This window comes from Leiobunum rupestre, chromosome 8 (genome assembly GCF_980474605.1).
Source record: "Leiobunum rupestre chromosome 8, qqLeiRupe1.1.hap1, whole genome shotgun sequence".
Taxonomy (NCBI): Eukaryota; Metazoa; Arthropoda; class Arachnida; order Opiliones; family Sclerosomatidae; genus Leiobunum; species Leiobunum rupestre.
Genome location: NC_143391.1, coordinates 5,995,849 through 6,018,442, shown reverse-complemented (window position 1 = coordinate 6,018,442; position 22,594 = coordinate 5,995,849). Strand labels below are relative to the sequence as shown.

Here is a 22,594-nt window from a genome sequence, read left to right as displayed (position 1 = left end):
ACCATATCGAATTTTTAAGAGTTTGGATAATTGTGCAGCAAGATTATTGTCCTTCCAATTTTACGATACGTCCGCGATATTTTTAATAAATTCGGTGAAAAAAAAGAATTTAGTTTCTTCGTTTTACCAAGAATGTATTTATTTATACTCAGGAAGAATGAATATGTCGAGATTATTTTTAGCGTTTCTCCAATTCCACCCGTTGGGGCCCCCGGTATGCTCCTCCGCTTTAATAAAATCAAATAATACTGCAATCTCATTGGTTCTTAAAAATTACGTTTTTCGACGCGATTAACGCTGCTGCGAGGACGCAAAAAATAAGACCGCCTCCTTTTTTCCTCCCTCTCCCCTTAGCGTGACGGGGTTAGGGCCTCAACGTGTCCGTCGATAGTCTCGACATATTCATTCTCCCTGAGTATAAATAAATACATTCTTGGTTTTACTACAGTGGTTTTATAAAGTATTGAATAAAACGTTTGAGAAAATGGAATAACGTTAACAGAATTTTGGCGCCCCTAGAAAAGTGGCGCCCTAGGCACGTGCCTACTGTGCCTAATGGTTAATACGCCCCTGCTGAAATACCACAAATCATCACAGTGTATCTAAATTTTAATTATTTCAGTGTGGTTTAAAATATGCCTACATGAGATTCCAAAATCTTGGTTTCAGTGTCTTTTAAACTATTATCAGTATTAGTCAAGTCAAATTGAGTGGTTTCCGGTAGTTCACTTTTTCCGTAAGTTTTCTGAAATAAACTCTGATAAATAGGGAAACTAAATAACAATTACTAAAATCAATAAATTGGCATACTCTAGAAGATGTATATATGCTTTGTTCTGGAATAGATATTTTTGTGAGCTCTTTCAAATTCTTGTTTTAATAAAGAAATTATTCATATTTCAGTTAGTTTTTCATTTCAGAATGTATAGGGTAATTTTTACTTGTGTAGGTACAGAATTTGCTTTCAAATGGTGCCTTCCATTTTGAAAGTAAATTTCATCCGGCAGAAAATGTTTACTACAGTACTACACACAAAGTCATATGAAGTAATTGAAGATGGAGTCCAATTTTCGCGATTTACCGCTAAAACCCATTTTCCTAGTAATTCAGCATTTCTCAGAGGAAACCTTAGCGTTAAAAAATCTCTTATTCCGAGATTATTATAAAATGTTTACTAAAATATTACATACTTATGAAATTATAGTTTTATTTCTTTCCCAGATCTCTCTTTACAATGTGAAAACGCGCAGTTTTTAACCATTTTTGCGGATATGCTTTTAGACGCAAAAATTTAAACACGAAAAGACCACCGCTGCGCACGACGTGATGCGCAGTGGATCGCATTTTTTTCCCTCTTCGAAATTCGCGTCGTAGCCATGGCGACAATGCGTTTGTCAGATGGCGCGTACATCGCGATTCCACCCTAATGTCAGCCTTCTAGCTGTTTCCCTTGGGATTGGCGGAAAGGGCAGTGCTTCTAGTCTAATTTCTATTTCTATGATTTTATTGCCCGTCTGTTCGCTATTAGTGATTGTTAATTTTCCATTTGTTTTATTTTGAATCTGGTGCGCTCATTGCTATATACACCAACTTATATCCATTCTCGTTATTCTGCCCCCCCCCCCCCCCTGTAAAAGATCAAGGGATCATCAAGCAAGATTTCTGAAGAGGACGTCGTTGTTCACTTGAATAAGGCGTTGGTTTTGGAGACATCTCGGTTCGAATCCCGGTATCGTCCAAAATAGAAATTATTTTTTGCAGCTCCATCTACCGTGTCGTCACTTTCCCCGACAAACAAAATTCAGGCTACTCACACAATTATATATACCGATGGTTCAGTCAGGGAGGATCTTGGTTGCGCGGGTGCAGGTTTTTGTATCCCGGAACATGGGATTGAGAATCGGTCATTGGTGGATCCGGGTCATCCCATCACTACGGTGGAAATGTTTGCAATAAATCAGGCATTACGTTACGCTCATACTCACAGCCTTGGAGATATTATTGTCTGTTCAGACTCCAAGTCTGCTCTCTCAATGTTCTCCAGCTTCAGTTTGGACTTCCAAGTATTGACCTTTAGAACATTATGCGACAATTATCAGGGCAGCATCACTTTGTTATGGTGTCCTGCTCACGTGGGAGTGCCGGGAAATGTGGTGGCCGACAAATGTGCTGATGTTTCTCTCGTTTCTTGTCCCCCCTTTATCAGTGAGTTTCTTCCAAATTCGAAAAATTGCCTGAAAACTAGATGTTTGCAGTTAGTGTCAAACAACTGGACCACAGCGTGGCATCTCTTTCTAAAAAGTACGGATAGAGTTTGTTACAAACCAGTTCCATCGCGTGACATATTGTCAGCCTTGAGGCTTCCCCGTTGGAAGGACTCTCTCCTGCCCAGACTGAACTGTGATCGCTTACCTACCAATGAAAGACTATTCCTTATCAACTTAAAACAGTCGAATGCTTGTACTTGTACTAGCTGACTCCTTGTCACGAGATGTGTTTGCACGTCTCGACCCTTTACTAAAGGAGAGGGACGCATCTTTTACCCACAGCCTATCTAAAATGAATTTTTGTTCTAAAGAAGATGTTCTCTCTATTATGAAGGATGTCAAGACTGATCTAGCTGATTCTCTCAATGTTGTTAACGATGAAACTCTCTCCGTTTTATCAAGGCGCAACAACATCCTACTTTTTGGGTTAGTGGAAGCTTCCGCAGCCAGTGATTCCGAAGCCATCTCAGGTCTTCTACAGAACTGTAATGTCAAAACCTTTGTCCGTTTCTTCCGGCTTGGTGTGGTTCCAACTGATGGAGCGAGACCACGCCCAGTTAAAATTGTTTTACTCAAGGAAGGCCATAAATCGAACATTTTTTCCTACTTGCGGACGCAACGCCTAGCTGACCCTATCTTCCCACTTTCTGCTCGCGATGACCAGACTCCGATACAAAGAGGACGTTACGCTCAGGCTAAAGCTGAGCTAGCAGCCAAAGTAGCAGCTGGTGATACGGGTTGGGCTATTAGGCGATTTAAACTTGTGAAAGTGCAATCTCAAACAGCTACAGCAACTGATTTTTCCGTCCGGAAAAAAGTTCCTTTAAACTCCCAGACAATTGCTGGTCGCCAACCGCGCAGTGTCGCGCCCCACTCTCGGCAACACATGCCCGTCCAACTACCTGAGCGGGCTTCGGGGCAGGGTGGAGCTGTCTGTGGTGTGGTTCCTCCTCATGGTGCGGCTCCTCATTCTCACTGCCAGGTTTCTTCTAACTCTGCCTCGGCTGGAACCTCTGGTTACCCCAACACTACTCAACCTTGGCTCCAACAGCCTTATGGACCATCGCCTAACTTCAACCCTAACCATTACTATAGTCGGCCGCCTCCTATTTTTTCTCCCTCACCCATTAACTCTGTTGGGTGCCAGCCCTTTCGCTCCTAGACATTGTGTGCAAGCCCTTAGTGCTCGGGCTGTCCCTTTTTTCCTGCCCCCGCCTTATATACCAATTGTTTAGTTCATTCTCTTCCTCCGCGCTTGGCCACTCCCCATCTGCAAGAACAGTTCGTACTTGGAAATACTTGTTTTGCACCCGCTCTTCTCTCTAACGCGCGCGGTTTAACCTCAATCTACAAGCACAACGAACTATCGGACCTCATTCATTCTCATAAAGCTACCCTTGCGGCCATTACTGAAACTTTCTGGTTGGCTGACCATTTAGACAGTGAGCATTCTATTCCCGGCTATTCTCTCTTCCGACAAGACAGGGGTGTTAGCTCCTACGGGGGTGTGGCCCTCTATGTTTGTAATTTCCTTTCCACGCGAGTTTTGAGTTTCTCTGATGTTAATTTACTGAACTTTAATCCAAGCCCGCATGGTCTTGACATTCTAATTATTTCGATTAATCACCCCGATTCCCCTTCTTTTGTTACTGTAGTTGTAATTATCTATAGATCAAATAACCCATCCTTTATCAACCATGACCTACTAGTAACTTTTATCACTGCAATTAATGATTATTGTATTCACCTCAAATTTAAACTACTGGTTCTAGGTGATTTCAATTACCCTAAAATACGTTGGAATTCTGCTGTACCAGCTCCCCTAGCCTGTCGTCATACTAAGACCTTTCTTGAATGTATTCTTGATAACAACTTATTTCAAATTATTGATTTCCCTACCCGAAATGGTGGTCTTTACTGCTCTGATAATGTGCTGGACCTAGTTTTTACATCTGACCAGTGTCTGGTTTCTGACCCTAAACTTCTTGCTGCTCTTGGTACTAGTGATCATGGTGTTGTTGTCTTTAATGTTCAGTTGAAAGGCTCATCCCCTCACTTTGTTCCCAGACCCAACTTTTTCAAAGGCGACTACGCCTCCTTTGATGTCTTTTTGTCTCAAATTGATTGGTCACTGGTCTTTTGTTCAGACTCGTCTAATTCCTGGTCCAGTTTTCTTACAATTTTAAATGCCGGTATCTCTTCCTTTGTCCCTTTTCGTAAGCCCCCTTCCTCCCCTATGGTTAATTCTCGTACCGCCCGCAGTAGGGCCTTTAAATCTTCTGCCTGGGCCAAACTCCTACAAGCTAAAAAACGTTGCGTTCCCACTCCTATTTTAGGGTGGTTCCACGAGCAGTACCGTAGGGCTCGCAATGCCCATACCTCCCATTGTCGAAATATTAGGAGGAAATATGAGGCTGGCCTCTCAGATTTAATTAGTGATAACCCAAAGTCCTTTTGGTCTCATATAAACCGGTTTCGTTCGGCTAGGGTAGGTATATCTGACCTTATTAAGCCAGACGGCACCTACACTTCTTCCCCCGCTGAAGCTGCCTCAGTTCTGAATAACTTCTTCGCCTCCACGGTTCGTACTCAGGGTCCCCTCACTACTCTTCCATCTGTCACCGGCCCTTCCCCTAGTTCAGTTAGCGCTCCCGTTAGTTCTGGCGCTCCCGCCAGCGTCTCCCCCTCCCATATTCTTTCTCGCTTTTTTTGTGAACCTGCAGATATTTTTCGTCTGCTAAATACTCTCAAGGTATCTAAGTCCCCTGGTCCAGACGGTATCCACCCCTTTCTCCTCAAATCTCTTGCCAATGCGCTAACGTTCCCACTCTATCTTTTAATTTCGCGCTCTTTGGACCAATCTGAACTCCCCCCCTCCTGGAAAATTGCTAATATCACCCCCATTCACAAATCAGGTTCCCGTTCTGACCCCACTACTTATCGGCCCATTAGTAACTTGAACCAAGTTCCCAAACTCTGCGAAAATCTAGTTAATGAACAAACTACTGCCTTTTTATATTCTACTAACTTTTTCTCCCGTTCCCAGCATGGTTTTCTTAAGAATCGTTCATGTTTATCTAACCTGTTGGAGGCCACAAATTTATGGTCCAAATGGCTCGACGAGGGGTTTAGTGTCGACGTCATTTACCTTGATTTCACAAAAGCCTTTGACTCTATTCCCCACTCATGCCTTCTAATCGCTCTCCGCTCGGCTGGTATTTCCGGCGATGCTCTGGCGTGGCTCGAGAGCTACTTATGTGGGCGTAAGCAGCGGGTGGTCGTCGGCGGGCAGCAGTCTGGCTGGGCTGATGTGGACAGGGGTGTGCCTCAGGGCTCAGTCCTGGGGCCGCTCCTTTTCAATGTTCTCATCAACTCTATGCCTGAGTCTGTCCTTGTCGCGGTTGTTCTGTTGTTTGCGGATGATTCTAAGCTCTTTCATAAGATTGGTTCTCAAGCTAATTGCCGGGAGCTTCAGGCGGATTTGGACGCTGTTGTGGTTTGGGCTGGTGACCATGGCCTTTCTTTTAACGATGCTAAGTGTGCGGTTCTTCACTTAGGTCCCAAGAACCCTATTTTTATATACTCCATCACTGGCAACCCCCTTAAGACCACCCTTTCGGAGCGTGACCTCGGTATTATTGTGGACCCCACCCTGAAATTCTCCAGCCACTCCAATAAAGTCACTAAGCGTGTCCGTTCAATTGCGGGATGTGTCCGCCGTAATCTAAACTTCCGTTCCCCAAAAATAATTAAAACTTTGTATAATGCCCTTGTTCTACCGATTTTCGATTTTTGTTCCCCAATTTGGACCCCTCATTTAGCTTCTGACCAATTGGCATTGCAAAAGGCTCAAAACCGTTTTACCAAATTAGCTACTAAAATTGATAAGCTACCAGCCCCGTCGCGCTTACAATCCCTGTCCATTCTTCCAGTCATTATTCGCCACAAAATAACTAACTTATGCCTTTTACACAATTTTTTCCATAAAAGTCTCGTGCACAACTTTTCCGATTTTTTTGTTTTAAATGAGGGTTCTCGTACTAGAGGCCACTCTTATAAATTATCAAAACCCAGGGCAAGCACAACTGTTCGTTTAAACTCATTCTCTAATTCTGTAATCAATGACTGGAATGGGAAATGAGCATTTCCCCAACTACTCATTTCCCCAACCAAAAATGGCCATAACTCCAACTGTTCATTTCCCCAACTAAGCATTTCCCCAACCGGTCATTTCCCCAACCGAGCATTTCGCCAACAAATTTTTTTTACGGAGTTGGCGTAATGAGCAGTTGGGGAAATGAGTTGCCCATTCCCCCAACTCGCAAACCCTATGCATTTCCCCAACCGAGCATTTCGCCAACCAATTTTTTCACGAAGTTGGCGTAATGAACAGTTGGGGAAATGAGTTGCCCATTCCCCCAACTCGCAAACCCTATGCATTTCCCCAACCGAGCATTTCACCAACCAATTTTTTTTACGAAGTTGGCGTAATGAACAGTTGGGGAAATGAGTTGCCCATTCCCCCAACTCGCAAACCCTATGCATTTCCCCAACCGAGCATTTCACCAACTAATTTTTTTACGAAGTTGGCGTAATGAACAGTTGGGGAAATGAGTTGCCCATTCCCCCAACTCGCAAACCCTATGCATTTCCCCAACCGAGCATTTCACCAACTAATTTTTTTACGAAGTTGGCGTAATGAACAGTTGGGGAAATGGGCGACCCATTTCCCCAACTCCCCAGTTCTCAATTCTAGTAGGAAGTGGCAGAGGTAAAACGACTACAGGGTTAATCGATAACGTATCATTTTCGCACGGTGTTTTCGAAAACATCTTATAGTAATAACAAAAGTAGCTACTTTTGGTAATAATAATAATAATAATTGAGCCTTCTTGGATATTCCTACTAACGAGGAGACTACCCGAGGTGATTATCACCGATTTTGTTGAAACTGTGTGGCTACGTAGACCTTATGGTAACATGCAATTTCAAAAGGGAAAAGTTGCAATGGGCATTAGTTTTGCCATGGCAACCGAAAATGTTTTTGACAACACAGTATGTATAAAACGAGAAAAACGATCACTACAGGGTTAATTCCATAGAAATCTTATAAAGTAGAATCATAGAGAATAATTCCACGAAAATGAAAAATGATGTTGCCGACCAATCACTGTTTTAAGCGTTTAAAGTCCATTAGGATTTGAAAACTAAGAGTAGATAATATACAGTGTAGAATTTGTATGGGTATGATCAGGAAACTATATAGGTATATACTTGGAATGTCTAAGGTACCATTGGCATGGTGTTACGAAAGCGTGTCGAGAAAAAGGCGGCGTTTAAATGACGTCGAGTGTAAGACATATATTAACACATTTTAAATTTATTGGCTCGTGATTTGCATTGAAAAGAATGCGTGACCATGGTAACTAATAGGTGATCTTCCCGCGCAAAAAAAGGCTTATCAGAAAGTGGATTTCAAAACCCCAATTTGTTGTGATACCTAATTTCAGGTATTTATATGGTTCAAAAAGAGAAAACCAGGTAAGATAACATATAATAATCGGGACTATAAGTTTTCGTCGAATTAGGATAGCGAAGCACGAGATTTTATCTCGTGAGTTCTCCGGCTTTAAAGGGATACTGAAATCGGTAAATAACTTGCTTTCTATTGATTTCTACGTGAAAAATAAGTCTGGCGAATGGATCGGTTGCATAAGACTTTGGCGTTTCTACCAGAGATTCTCATTTTACCGGTGTTCAACTGCATTCTCGCAGAGCCACCAGTACAAGAAAACCAAGACAACCTTCCTCGTCTAAGAGAGTTCTGCACGAAATGATGTCGTGATAAGACATAACTTTATAACTTTGTTATCGTGATGAAATTAAATCGTAATACTTTTAAAAATGTTTGGTGCTGTAAATATAAATGGCCGTTTCATTTTCATTATTCATAACCTTTTGGGGCCCCCTAGGTCTCACCCCCCCCCCGGCACCACGGGGTCTGCGGGGGCAAGGTTAGTAAAAAATTTTAGAAACAGAACTGCGGACAGGTTGTCTCGTTTGGGTAGTTTTGGTTTACGCGTCGTTGATTCTGGGTCTGTTCCCAGCCTTCTACTCTAGTATGTGACGTCAGTCCGTTCCATAAAAGCTAGCCTTCCCAAAGTTGCAGTGACGTCACTCGGTTCTAGCCAATAACCTCTATATTCGGACATTAGACCCCCTCAGGGCCGTCGAGAGCGGTTCCGGGCCCCGGTAACATCTTACCTCCGAGCCCCAAAAGAGAGCGTATTTCTTAAAATATCGATGTTTCACGGAAGAAGCATAGTCAAAAAGTTTAAACCCGGGCCCCCTAAGACTGTACGGGCCCCGGTAATTTGGACCGGCTTCCCCCTCTCTTGTCGGGCCTAGACCCCCTTGTGCGGGGGCGCTATTTACGCCAACGAATATATGCATTGGAGCCTTCAAGTTATAAACACTAAACATAAAAATTAAAGTTATTTAAATAAATCTTTGTTCTAACGTTGACCAACCTAAGTAGGCACGAAGTCATAATCTCTTATTGATTTTTGAAATTATATAATTAATAGACAGTTTCAGCTAACCCATTTTTAGACGTTCGCGTAAACGCCTAGAAATATGTTTGCTGAAACTGTCTATTATGTGGTTTCCGCTATAATTCCGAGATGCTTATAATTTCTTTTTGTACCCGTATTGTCTAAATTGGAAATAGAGTCAATCAACGCTTCAAAACGATTAGGACTCTTTAGGAGCAAATAACATATAAGACAGTTTTTGTAAAATTTACTAACATATTTTGGCCTCTAGTATTCGCCTAAGAGAATTGAACTCATTTTCCATGTTAGTAATTAACTCATCTATATCCAAGTCTGAATATAGAAAAAACTTTAGGTTTTTACTAGACATATAATTATTACTAACATAAAGATTGAACATCAAAGGGCCTAAGAAGGAAGCTGCCTCGCGGGACCCCGGACAAAATTTTCCTCCGCCCTAAAAACTTGCTGAATTGTATAGGAAGCTTTTTAACGCTGCTTTGAGCGGGGATTTCGCGACACGTCAACTTAGCGTGGGCACGTATTCTAGGATTGAAAATCTAACGGCAGTCATATTTTGCCGGTGATTTTAAATTTAACCACTCGTCCGATTTTAATTTTGAAAACAGATTTGGATTCATATGCCTTAGTCACATATGACTTACACAATCCCTATATAAAAATGTTTTTTTAATAAAGTGTCCCTTGGATATCCTGCCCGGGGAGGGGTGGAAAAGGGCCGCAAAGCTTGTCGTTACGCCACTGCATTTGGTCACCAAAGGCATCCATATTTATTTTAATCCCTACACTTCTTACATTTATTTTTTTTTAATTTATAATTATTGTAGGCCTATAGGCTTCTGGTACTATATATTTATTGCAATTAATTAAATTTAATTAAGCTTTTTTACAGATTGGACACAGTTGACTAGTACAAAACGGATTGTAAAATTTTATAGCGCTCACCCGGAATTAATAAATAATAATTACGCGACGGCACAATTTCCGTTTCCTGATGACGTAATAACACCAAAATGACGCAATCGCTGTGAAACAGACCTTCATTAAATAATTTTATCCAGTGGCATACTGTTAAATATATTGTGTATTTTTATAATTATTGTAGTTTTGTATGTAATTGTTAATTTTAATATGTTGAAGTGTATTCATTTTTGTAAAATCTTGTAGGCTATCGTGTTTAAAATGTCAAATATTGCCAATATGCGTTGGAAAATTTCCTCTTTCTAAAAATGGTCCTTTTTAACAATACAACAATGTAAAACGCGAGAGTGCCCTTCTGGGGGTTTTTCCGAGGCGATAGCGTTGGGCCATCCCTGCCTTGAAAACCCATAAAGAACGGATATTGAAGGCAGGGGACATGGAGTCGTGGTGTGTAGGGGAAGCACCGCAAATTGACGAAGGCTGAACGACCTAAAGGAGATATAGTAAAAATAAATCTTCTCATTAAAACCAAAAAAAAGGTATCGAAAAACAAAAATAATATGCTCGCTAGTAGAAAACAGTTAAAATATCGCTTTAGGTAATTTAGCCCAATTTAATTAGACTTTTCAGTTTCAACCTAAATAGTTAGTGCCGGCCTTAGAGTTTGCGAGGCTCCGTTCAAAATCAGCTTGCGAGGCCTGATTTTGGAGAATTTGTTTTGTGATAAAATACACGAAATGCAGGGTTTTGAGGAAAATATTTTACGCTAAGTTCTTTTACAAATTTTAGGTTAAATGTGTTTAATCATGAAATTATTAATTCATTTGAAATGTCTTAGACAAAGGTGTCATTAACACTGTGTAACTTTCATCGGTCAATTTCTTTTGGCATTTTTTATTCGCTCAACTAATAGTACAGTGCGAAAATTAAAAATTGTACCGCTTTTACACGGTTCAATTATTATTTGGGAAAATGAAGATTAAAGAAATTTGCCACAATAGTTGTAAAATGTGAACGAAATGTATAGGCGTCAACACTAAAAATTTCAAATAAAATTATAAACTTGAAAATATTTATTCCTTTAATTTCCCCAGTCGCTAGTTTGAAAATGCGTTACAGATCTGATCTACGTAATTATCTTACGTAAGACGAATCAAAACCCCGACTCTTCTTACTTAATCTAATTTGAGAGTGTGAGCCTCCTATAAGTATTTTCCGCAATATAGACTTTGCACGATGACATCAGATCGAGCATCAGATAACGTGACCAATACTTTTTCCCATTGAAACAGAATACAGTTATGGCGGTCATGATAGTTATTGTTGTAATCTTGGAATCGACTGTTGCAGTCGATTTGAGGCAAGCGAAATATACTTCCGCTGACAAGAGGGAAGACTGTAAAAGGCTTGACGTTGAGGTCAGCGCGAAGCCATGTGCACAGTGGCGCGTTTATACCACTTGAGGCCCAAAGCGCAGTGTGATTTTGGGGCCCCTGGTTCAACAATTAAATTTATTAAAAACTACCAGCCGATCATAAATATTTTTCATATGAAAAAGAAGAAAATTCAGCTCATTTCAATGGCTCGAAATGAGGCCCCTAAAAATGCGGGGGCCTTAGGCGCGCACCTAATGGGTAAATCTCCACTGCACGTGCAGTTGAGTGTGTCGCACGTGACTACATGTCTTTATTTATGTCTATGGTAGCCACCTAGTTTCAACAAAATCGGTGATAATCACCTCGGGTAGTCTCCTTGTTAGTAGGAATATCCAAGAAAGCTCATTTATTATTATTATTATTACTATAAGATGTTTTCGAAAACACCGTGCGAAAATGATACGTTATCGATCAGGGTGAGAAATAAGGATTTTTTTTAAAACTGGACCTGTGGCCAGTAGAGCCTAGATAGTTTAATTAAAAAACTGGCCACTGGCCATTTACCATTTTTAACCTTCAAAATCAGGCCTTCATATTTTAACGAACTAAAATCTTGAAGGGAAAAACTTTGAATTATTTAAGTGGTCCCTAGGGCCACTAACACCCCGAGCATTTAATTTTTAAACTGGTCCCGCTAATTTTTAAACTTGCGATTGGCCTGTGATAGTGCCTTATTTCTCACACTGTTATCGATTAACCCTGTAGTCGTTTTACCTCTGCCACTTCCTACTAGAATTGAGAACTGGGGAGAAATGGGCGACCCATTTCCCCAACTGTTCATTACGCCAACTTCGTAAAAAAATTGGTTGGTGAAATGCTCGGTTGGGGAAATGCAAAGGCTCTTGCGAGTTGGGGGAATGGGCGACTCATTTCCCCAACTGTTCATTACGCCAACTTCGTAAAAAAATTGGTTGGCGAAATGCTCGGTTGGGGAAATGCAAAGGCTCTTGCGAGTTGGGGGAATGGGCGACTCATTTCCCCAACTGCTCATTACGCCAACTCCGTAAAAAAATTGGTTGGCGAAATGCTCGGTTGGGGAAATGACCGGTTGGGGAAATGCTTAGTTGGGGAAATGAGTAGTTGGGGAAATGAAAAATTGGTGAAATGGACGGTTGGAGATATGAGAAGTTGGGGAAATGAACCCCACCCGACTGGAATGCCCTTCCCCAATCTATTGTATCCGAACCCTCCCTCCCTAAATTCCGTGCACTTTTAAATGAGCATTTTAACCGCGCGTTATGATCTCACCTTCTGTATAATTTATCCTATTGTATCTGTTTCACGCATATGTATTTGAAATCTACACAAAAGCCTTGCTGGCTTGGTAGATATTTTTCTGTTAATAAATAAATAAATAACACTCAGGAGGTCCAGACAGTGGAGCATATTCTGTTCTCCTGTGTACGTGGTCAACCAGTTAGGCCAAGACTTTTTCATGCCCTAAACACAGGCAGATATGATACAACTCTACAAGGGGTGAAAACCGCGGTCCAAAACGGAGACATGGCAATCATTTCTGATATCTGTGCTATTTTTTTTTTTTTTATTGTGACGGGTGGGACAATACAGTCCGCTCGTCCACTTGATTAATCAGGTGCAAGATATGTGTTACGGCCACGCCAACGGGGGGATACTTGGGGATAGGGTTGGGACACCCGTGGCGGAAGTATGACAACCACCCGATGGGGGATTAGTGGTCGTCCTCACACGGCCTTCCACAAACTCTGCCTCCCGGACGCCTGGGATTACAGGAGTGAGCCACTACTCCCGGCTATCTGTGCTATTTTTCGCGCGGCCAGTATTTTTTAAAGCGCAAGTAGAATACAAAGCAGACATAAATAGTAATTTTTTTTATTTTTTTTGTTAAAAACACAGAAGAGAAAACAGTAGAAAGGACTGCCAACTTTTATCTTTCTGTATATATATTTTTCTTTTTCTTTTGTTTTTGAGTATCTGTATCAGGGTGTGTATGGTGCGAAGGCCTAGTTGTCATGTGCACCAAAATAAAGTTTATTATTTTTGAAAAAAAAAAAAAAACAAACAACAAACACTTAACGACATTCCGTCCATAGCAATAGTCAATTCGAATATATATATTCGATGTGAAACTAAAAATTTAATAGTTTAACCAACGGGTCTATTATAGCTGGAGCAATCATCTTTAGCAACCTTTACGGAAACGAGGAAGAAAATTTCCGAATTTCCGACGGCAGCAGGCGCTAAAGCGTCTAACCAATGAAAACTGTACTCAAGAAAATGCTCGACTCCCGACGGTTTGCATTCTCCTTGTGTGGGGTAGTCGGTGGCGTCATCTACGGGAAGTTAGCGGTGATAATAATTTAGGCCAGTGGCGCTAATTACCACTAACGAGAAACGATTATAAGCAGACGACATTTAAAAAAATTATATTTTCTTTGAAATATAGGTGAGGCCACCGACTAATGATAACTATTTCGATTCGTACATGATTTCAAGAAAGTGTTCCTCAAAACCAAAGCCACAGCAGTTAAAAATTGTGGCTCTAGAAGTACTATATTCCCAATACAATGGTTGCGTCATACTTTAACCCTTTAACCAGCCTGTTCTAATCATCTGACCTCAAAAATCCCGAGACGCTTGTTTTCTCACTTTTTTTGTGGAATTAATCATTTTACATTTCTTGCTACTTCGTGTTTATATACAAATTAGTTTAACTTAAGTATCAACTTTTAAAATACTAAATGGTACAGAAAGGAAATTTAATTATGTCTTCCCTTTTCTCTCTGTTAAGACGTCTTAGAAAGTGACCAACACTTCCCTAGGCTAACCTTGGCCATTGTTGGGAAAATTAAAGGTTTAGATAGTTGTGCTACATTCAAATATGGATACAAATCAGGACAGTTCAATAGATAAGAATAAACAACATAACCCAAATACCAAGGATATTAGCCCATCATCAACACCTAAGGTAGCAGATGTTGTTGTAGCCAGCCCAATACCAGTTAGTAGCAAAAAACCAAACACGTTAGAAATAAATATTCAACAACAAAGCTCACCAGTTGTCAAATCTGTATCATTTCATAGTACTTCTAGCCTTTCCACTGAGAAACGAATTATTAATGGTATTATTGATTTATTATTCATTATACATATTCTATGAATTCATTTGCAATTTTTGTTTTTTCAAGCTGTTGATTGCTTACGTTACATGATAAATGGTACTAGTTTGGTGAAGATAAAAGATAGCTCGCGACAATATCATAGGTACTTTACCATGGAAGATGATCTGTCAGCGATAAGATGGATGCCTTCATCAAAAAAGGCAGAAAAAGCTAGAAGTATGTTGAAGATAGTAAAGATGAAGTTCTTATGTAGATTTATTTCGATCTTCTTGCAGTACCAATCAATATGATTCATGAAATTCGTACTGGAAAGTGTACAGAAGCTTTAAGAAGCAAAGAAACAGTTGGGAATTTTTCAGATGACTGTGCATTTTCTATAATTCATGGAGAAAGTTATAGCTCCTTGGATCTTATAGCTTCAACTTCAGAGGAAGCAAATATTTGGGTTACGGTAAGTTTTCAAAATAAATTATTTTTATCAGTTTAGAAAAAGGAAGTATTAAAAATTGTTACTTTGTATCAGGGTCTTTCAATGTTAATAGCTGCATCAAAAAGTAAAATCCCACCTTTAAATGTTTCTATCCAATTGCTAATTATGTTTTTGCATTCAGCTGACAGTTTAGGAGAGAGCCAACAAATAAGAGAAAGATGGCTGAGAGAAGTGTTTGAAAGAGCTGATACGGAACAAAAGGGGGAACTGAATATTAAAGAAACAATAATTTTACTTAAAAGGCTCAACAGTCAAGTTAACGCTGTTAGGTTTAAGCAAAGAATTATGGTAGGAATATAAATATTTACAAGTAATATTACATTAAGTAACTTCATTTATTGCTAAAATCTCAGGAATGTGAGTTTGATAAAACAGCTGATGAGAGAGGAAAAATTGACAGTACCGATTTTGTGAATATTTTCAAAGAAACTTCAACAAGGCCAGAAATATACTTTCTTTTATTGAGGTAAAACTTGTATGTTAAAATATTTTCACACATCATATTAATACTATAATTTCAGGTATTCTGGCAAGGATTACATAAACTCTGAAGACTTACAGTTTTTCCTGGAAGGGGAACAAGGCGTAAGAATGCTTGGCAAAATTAAAGTACTGTGGCCTTATTTTTCCCTTATGTTTTTCGGCGGATACGATAGAGTTTGACACAGGGATTACGAGGGTATTTCTTTTGGCCGCAAATGAAGATTTCATTTTTTAGATTAATTTAAACGTTTTGACAATTTTTGGAAGTTTATAGTTTTTTTGTTGAAATCCTTTTTGTCGTGTATTCTCCGACACCACACTCTTTTTAAAAAATCGTATCAACGAACATCGTAACTAGTGCAATTGTAGAGAAAACCTTTATTAGTAGTACCTGCAATTTATTGAAATAGCAAGAACAAGGCAAAGTAAGGTACTCGATGGATAAAAAATTATAGGAATTTTAGAGTTAGACTGTACTTAAATATTTCAAAAGCATTTATTTATTCATAAAGAGGGTACATAGTACGTCTAAGCCAATAGAAGCTTTTGTGGCGCCCTCTAAAAAAATCGAAAAATACATCAACTATAAATGGGGCTCAAAAACACGTGTGGGCTACCAAAACAGTGGTGTCGGCGAAACATACACAACAAAAAGCATTACAACAAAATTCCCAAAAATTTGCACAACTTTTAAATTACATTAAAAAATTAAATCTCCATTTACTGCCAAAAAAAAATAAAAAATACCCACGCTATCTTCGTGACAAGGTCTACAAGGTGCAAGTGAAAAAAAATGAAAAGCAATAAGGCCGCTGTATTTTATTTCACCTGAATGCTTAACTCCTTGTATTTTCCTGAAACTATTACCAATTGAAACATTGTTCAAAATAGATGGTGGGTGTGACCTTAGACCAGTGCCAAGAAATAATTAACAAATTTGAACCGTCTGAAGAAGCTCGAAAAAATAACCGTTTATTAATTGATGGTATTATCGTCCATTGGTTTTCTTATAGCAGTTTTTTTTAATTATCACTAATATAAGTATTTCCAGGTTTTACTCAATTCTTATTGTCAGAAGACATAATGTTGTCCTCTCATAAAAGAGTTTGCCAGGATATGAATCAACCGCTTCCTCATTACTTCATTTCTGCTTCTCATAATACGTAATTTATAAATGTTATGATTTACATTATTGTTAGTTCACTATCCAAGGAAAAAAATTAACAAAAATTTTTAGCTATCTTTTGGCCGATCAACTTAAAGGACCATCGGGTGTAGAAGGTTATGTACGAGTTCTTAGGCTTGGAGGGAGGTACATCAAAGGTGATTACTTTTTTCCAGGGCTGTGCCAGTACTCAAAATTCGCGAGTACCCGGGTCCTTTGCCAAGGTTTAAAAATTACTCTTAAGTGGACTCGAGTTTATCAATTAAATTAAAAATACACGCAGAGTCCATTATTTCCAGTCAATTTTGTTTTTTGCAGCAAATAATTTTTATTTAGTAGTCGGCGAAAAATCCCTGATAAAATTGGTGAGAATTTTGGTAATATTTTAATACCAATTGGAAATTCTAAATTAGTCATAGAAATTTAATAATTAGTACATAATTAATAATTAGTTTCGTAATTTTAAATGGTTAGGAAAAAATTTATAGCTAGACTAAGACTCCATTAGAAAATTAGGACTCTAATTTTCCTGAAAGAGTTAAAATCCATTTCTTATGACTCTAAGACTAATGAGTATTGCAAAATCTGACTCGAAGACTCGCAAGTTTAATTTTCCAAGACTCTGGACTAGACTCGAAACCTAAAAAACAGGACTCGCACATCCCTACTTTTTTCTTGTTCTGTCAACTTTTGCATGTAACTTTTTAGGTTTTGTTTTTCTATTGGTGATGGTTTTGGGGTTCTAAATTATAGTTGATTGCTGGGATGGCTCGAATGGCCCTGTAGTCTATCACGGCAACACTCTTACCTCTAAGGTTTCTTTGCTCAATATTCTTCAAACAATTCGAAGAGAAGCATTTGTCGCATCTCAGTAAGCTTGTCTCGCAGTTGATATTTTTTATTTTCTTTCGTATAACTCTTAAAATACATATTTCTAAGTCTAATTGATGATCAATTTTTCTTTGTAGATTTCCTCTATTTTTTCATTTGGAAAATCATTGCAGTATTCAACAACAAGATCAAATTGTTTTAATGCTTAAAGAAGAGTTGGGAGACGTTCTCTACGTTATTGATGACTGTATTAAAGATATTTCTCAATTAACTCCGAGAAGTTTGATTGGAAAAATAGTCTTCACTGTAAGTTTATGATCTCTGCCAATATTTTTTTATGTAAATGTAATTGATATACAATTTCACTAGGGCAAAAAATTGCCCAATTATTTTCGTGAGATTGGTGATGTTACGGATGAAGATGATGCGGCAGACTGCGTTAATTCCAAGGTTCTAGTTATATTTACATGGTGCAGTTTAATTAGAGTTTTGATAATGTTTATTTTTAGGATGTTTTGAGAAAGATTTCGTTACACAGAACTTTGTCGGATTTAATAAGCTTTCCAAGAGTTCGTTTCATTGATTTTCCTGTTTGTGACAATAGTCGTAAGTGTTTCTACTTTCGGCTGTGGTTAGTGCTTATAATTTAGTTTTGTTTTCTGTACATTTCAGATTCCTATCGAGATATTTGCTCATCGAATGAAGCCCAAGCTGCTAAACTATGTCGCGCAGAAGCTGAAGATTTCAGTGCTCACAATAAACACTTCCTAAGCTACATATACCCTAACAGTACTCGAGTGGATTCTTCCAATTTTAACCCAATTGATTTTTGGAGATGTGGTTGCCAAATTGGTAAGAGCACTATCAAACTAAATTTTATATGTCGCTTAGAATTTAACTAAACCTTTCATTTAATAGTATCCATGAACTTCCAAACCTCGGGTCAAATGATGGACTTATATTTGGGTTGGTTTGGTCAGAATGGTAATTGCGGATATGTCCTGAAACCTGAAGGTCTCAGAGACCCCATGGTTTTATCTCACCCACCTGGAAGAGAAGGTTTCCTATACACTGACCCTTTAACTCTCCACATAAAGGTTGCAACTTTTTATTTAGAAACAAAGGTTTTTTTTTATCAAAGTCAATTTTTATTTTGTTTCCTTAGGTAATCAGTGGACAGCAGCTACCTCGACCCAAAGGGGCTTCCAAGAAAGCGTCTACCATTGACCCCTATGTAGTTGTACAAATATTTGGAATAGTCTCTGACTGGGGTGAAGGGAAAACCAAACCTGTTTCCAGTGATGGTAATAATTTGTATTTAAAACCCCCAAATTTTTAATTTTAGTTAATGAATAACCTAATCTTTAAAGGGCACTGTCCTATTTTCAATGAAAGTTTCCATTTCGACATTGCAATGCCAGAGCTTGCGATGTTGAGGCTTGTTATTTTAGATGATGAGTATATTGGTGATGAATTTATTGGTCAAAATACAATTCCATTACAGTGTATACAAACTGGTAAATAATTTTTCTTAATCATCACCCCTTTTTTTGCTTAAACTAGGGGTGTGCGAGTCCTGTTTTTAGGTTTAGAGTTGAGTCCAGAGTCTTTGAGTCCGATTTTGCAATACTCATACGAGTCTTCGAGTCATAATAAATGGATTTTAACTCTTTCAAGGCCAATTCGAGTCCTAATTTTCTAACCTAGTTTTATTTGAGCCCTAAATTTTATCCTAACCATTTAAAATCAAAAAAAAATATTTTAACCAATTATTCATTATGTACTTAACTAATTATTAAATTTATATGACTAATTTAAAATTACCTATTGGTATTAAAAAATTACAAAAATTCTCAAAAACTAAATTTTATCACCACTTTTAACAGGGATTTATCAGACTACTAAATAAAAATTATTTACGGAATATTTGGAAACAAAGCAAAAAAAGAATAACCGGGAAATAATGGACTCTGGGTATTTTTAAATTTATTTATAAATTAAAGTCCGCCTCGAGTAATTTTAAGCCTTGGTAAAAGACCTGGATACCCTATGGAGTCCTAGCAAAACGATTTTCGAGTCTCGAGTCCAAGTACTCGCACAGCCCTGGCTTAAACCCTTCTCCTAATTGCTTTTAAATTAATTTTCAAGGTTACCATCATATATCTTTAATGTCAAATACGGGGGAACCTTTGCAAAATGCAACATTGTTTGTACATGTGTCGCTAACGAGCAAAACAAGTGACCAAAAATGCAAAAGAAAAAGACCAAATAGGCCTCCTGTTGACATGCAAGTTGTTGGTCTCAAAGAAGTCGATAATATATTTCGGGTAATAATAAGTTTGTAAGATTTTGGAATTTATATCTTAATATAATACACATATTTAGGGTCCTTTGTTGGCTGGCTTAGCAGATGCTCAACAACTTCGTCATGATATGGAAAATTCCATGGTGGAATTATGCGAAGATTGTGGGCTTTCCATAAGTTCAAATATTATTCAGTGTTTAAGAGTTTTTGTGGTACAAAACCCAATAATTTTACGTACAAAGTTATACAGAATAATTTTGACTCTCTTTAGGTTAGAGCTGCAAATTCGACAGGTGTGACATCCTGTGAAATAAGTATTAATAATAGTGTTCCATTACCCGTTCTGAGCGGGGATGTTACCCTTCATTTAAAGAAAGTCACGTTAAGTTTTGAGAAAGTGGTCATGGAGTGTAAATTTGTGAAAGACAATGCTGATAATGTAGTACAAAAGGTATATAGCATCATACTGTAATCTGCCTCATGTATTTGAGTAGTGTATTCATTCACATTTTTTATTTAAGCTTAAAGCTTGTAGCTCTCAAGCGTCTGTTATATGGCAAGATTTTCGGGCCACGTGCCATTCTGCTGGATTGAAGGGCAAAAAGGCTGAAAAGGTATAATAGAAGTGTATTCTATGGGTTTAACTTCATTGCCTAAATATGAATTTTATAAACATTTTAAGGCCACTGAGAATTTTCTATGGAATGTTAATATTGTTGGCTATCTAACTAAAATCTTAGTAGCTGCTAAGAAAGAAAGTGAAACCATATTAAAACAGGTAAATTGAACTTATTTGTGATTAATTTGATACGCTCGCTTTGTTAAAGCTTTTTTTCTCCTACTGTTTATAACAGCTGGAAAATATTGCTCCGGCAGTTATTAAACTCTTTGAAAGTGAACGAAACTCTAAATCCGTCTCTAGTCATAAGTCTTGTTCATCCGTCTTAACCACCGATGATATAATAATACCAGGAAGCAGTTGTAGTTCATTGGGAGCCAGTGGAAACTGCAGTCCGGAGAAGAAAATGCCAAATTCCATCACAATTCCATCTGTCAGTGAACCTGGTCAACAGCAACTCAAAGGGATACTGAAAAAAGGACACAGCCCTTTGCCCACACCTATTCCGGCCCCTCCTCCATTACCAGACAATGATAATAACATTCCGGAAGATGGAAAAGTGTTTCAGTTCCCAGTGCAATCTCAACCAAATTCTTGTAATACCTTGTTGCCTCCTGACAGTTCACCGAGAGCTTCGTAACAGTGAGTAAAAAAATCTCATTTAGGCTATCAAATTTTTGTAGCAAATACGTGTAATACTATACTTGTACTGGTGAGGTAAAACCACAGTTTTAGAGAAATAATTTTACTAAGAGCAGAGTGCTTCAATTACACAAACTGTGGACCAGTGCACTACAAAACCTATCATATTTAAAAATACTCTCGATGGAAGTATTGGAAATGAATCTTAAGATTAGGGTCGTAGCAATAGTCAAGAATTATCTTTCAGTTCAAATTTACAAAATAAACGTTTCTTTGGGCTAAGCCATTTTTATTATGTATTACTATGGTCTTCCCTGAATCTCAAGAGAGATTTTAGGCCTACAACATTATTTTATGGTGCTAGAAAGAGAATATTTATTTTATCCTTTTTAATTTGTATCTATTTTATAGAGAAAGATTTTATTTGTAACATCTGTACTTTATTTAAAGATATTTTTCCTTGATATATAGTTATTTATTATACTCAAGCCAGCTAGTCAAGGTACTCTGATATTTTAGGCAAATTTTTTTATAGTGGTAGATTACTAAGACACTCCCATATGTGTCTGAAAGTGGTATTAAAAATATTTTGTCCTAGATATAAAGTTCACCAAAAAGTAATACTAAATCATTTACTGTTGATTGAATTTTTACGCAATCCTATGCAATGATGAACCAAATTTTATTTCAAATAATTAAACAAATATTAGACTAGCCAAATTGGGTTAGATATATCTGTCATTATTTATACCATAATTTATAAATTATATCTTTTATGTTTTATGTGAAAGTTGTGTGCTATTTGAAATGAATCTCAGATAAATACTCTTCCATTTTCTTTTGATATATACATATATGATGGCCAAATTTTAGGATGAAAATTGTTAATAGATAACGGCCGTTTTATTGTGAAGATTTTTTTTAAACATATCAGGAAGGATATTGTAGTAAAAAGTGGGTGGTCTCTTCATTCAAAGCTTCTCAGCACCAAAAAAATCCCTTTGTCACAATAGAGTTGTTAATTTATTTATCAAGTGATGATAGTGTATTAGATATATTATCTAAACAGTGATGTGGATAAAACGGAGAGAGGAAATTGGTATTTATTTTATTGTACTTTTTTGCAATGATGAATGAAGTTTTCATCCCTTTTCTAACTAATTTTATTAATCCTTCTTGGTGCTATAACAGAAACTATTTAAACACCTAAATTATATGAACCCAGGCATGGTGAAATTGACACCAATGATTTTATACAACTAGTGAAAAAAAATTCAGAGAAAAATAAAATGTTAAAAAAAATAGGTTATAAGAGTAATTTTCTCCATAATGAAAGAATAAAAAGTTATTGAAGAAAAATATCATAATTGTTAATTGGAATACAGTTTATAGTTTATTATTTTAAAAGAAATCAAAAACTTTGGCTCATAAATGTTGTTTTTCATTCTATAAATAGCGTTGTTATTCTGTGTAAGGAAATGCATAGAAATATAAAATAACCTGTGATTATTTATACTTTTTTGAAATGTTATTTCGTTTGAAAAGTCAAAGGTATAATAGGTCTATCCATATTTTGCATATTAAGATTTTTATTGGCAATAATTCAAAGGTTGCTAGATCCCTATACTTCTTTCTGGGGGAAAGTGCAAATTTTTCTGGCTCATTACCAATAAGGAAAACAATTGCAAACTTTTGGTAATAGAATCTCCTCGCACGTATCTTAAGCAAAATATTACGCTCATTCATTCGCATTTTGCAA

At 37.7% G+C, this 22,594-nt stretch overlaps 2 protein-coding genes across 4 annotated transcripts; both read left to right on the top strand.

The window, feature by feature from the left end:
- The first annotated feature begins 2,559 nt into the window (after positions 1 to 2,559).
- Positions 2,560 to 6,408, top strand: LOC149932219 (uncharacterized). The gene is made up of 2 exons (XM_090157086.1): positions 2,560 to 3,361; positions 3,503 to 6,408. The coding sequence occupies exons 1-2, from the start codon at positions 2,560 to 2,562 to the stop codon at positions 6,406 to 6,408; spliced, it is 3,708 nt and encodes a 1,235-aa protein (XP_090013212.1).
- A 7,261-nt stretch (positions 6,409 to 13,669) lies between these two features.
- LOC149932218 (inactive phospholipase C-like protein 2) lies at positions 13,670 to 22,350 on the top strand. 3 transcript variants are annotated; one of them, XM_090156996.1, is made up of 24 exons: positions 13,672 to 14,300; positions 14,367 to 14,516; positions 14,576 to 14,751; positions 14,824 to 14,854; positions 14,912 to 15,078; positions 15,144 to 15,256; positions 15,312 to 15,375; positions 16,165 to 16,258; positions 16,325 to 16,436; positions 16,511 to 16,596; positions 17,192 to 17,309; positions 17,407 to 17,575; positions 17,639 to 17,719; positions 17,779 to 17,875; positions 17,942 to 18,121; positions 18,188 to 18,366; positions 18,435 to 18,573; positions 18,640 to 18,786; positions 19,418 to 19,596; positions 19,655 to 19,786; positions 19,846 to 20,025; positions 20,096 to 20,188; positions 20,257 to 20,352; positions 20,429 to 22,350. In XM_090156996.1, the coding sequence occupies exons 1-24, from the start codon at positions 14,060 to 14,062 to the stop codon at positions 20,831 to 20,833; spliced, it is 3,429 nt and encodes a 1,142-aa protein (XP_090013122.1). In that variant the 5' UTR covers positions 13,672 to 14,059; the 3' UTR covers positions 20,834 to 22,350. The 3 variants fall into 3 exon arrangements, with proteins under 3 accessions (XP_090013121.1, XP_090013120.1, XP_090013122.1); XM_090156995.1 differs by having other exon boundaries at positions 13,670 to 14,300; positions 14,824 to 15,078; positions 17,669 to 17,719; XM_090156994.1 differs by having other exon boundaries at positions 13,670 to 14,300; positions 14,824 to 15,078.
- Positions 22,351 to 22,594: the final 244 nt, after the last annotated feature.

Coding starts and splice junctions, on each gene's coding strand:
- LOC149932218 (XM_090156994.1), top strand. CDS start 14,060: ATGGATACAAATCAGGACAGTTCAATAGATAAGAATAAACAACATAAC. Junction 14,301..14,366: donor TGAGAAACGAATTATTAATG/GTATTATTGATT, acceptor TGTTTTTTCAAG/CTGTTGATTGCTTACGTTAC. Junction 20,189..20,256: donor AGGGCAAAAAGGCTGAAAAG/GTATAATAGAAG, acceptor AAACATTTTAAG/GCCACTGAGAATTTTCTATG.
- LOC149932219 (XM_090157086.1), top strand. CDS start 2,560: ATGAATTTTTGTTCTAAAGAAGATGTTCTCTCTATTATGAAGGATGTC. Junction 3,362..3,502: donor CAACCCTAACCATTACTATA/GTCGGCCGCCTC, acceptor CCAATTGTTTAG/TTCATTCTCTTCCTCCGCGC.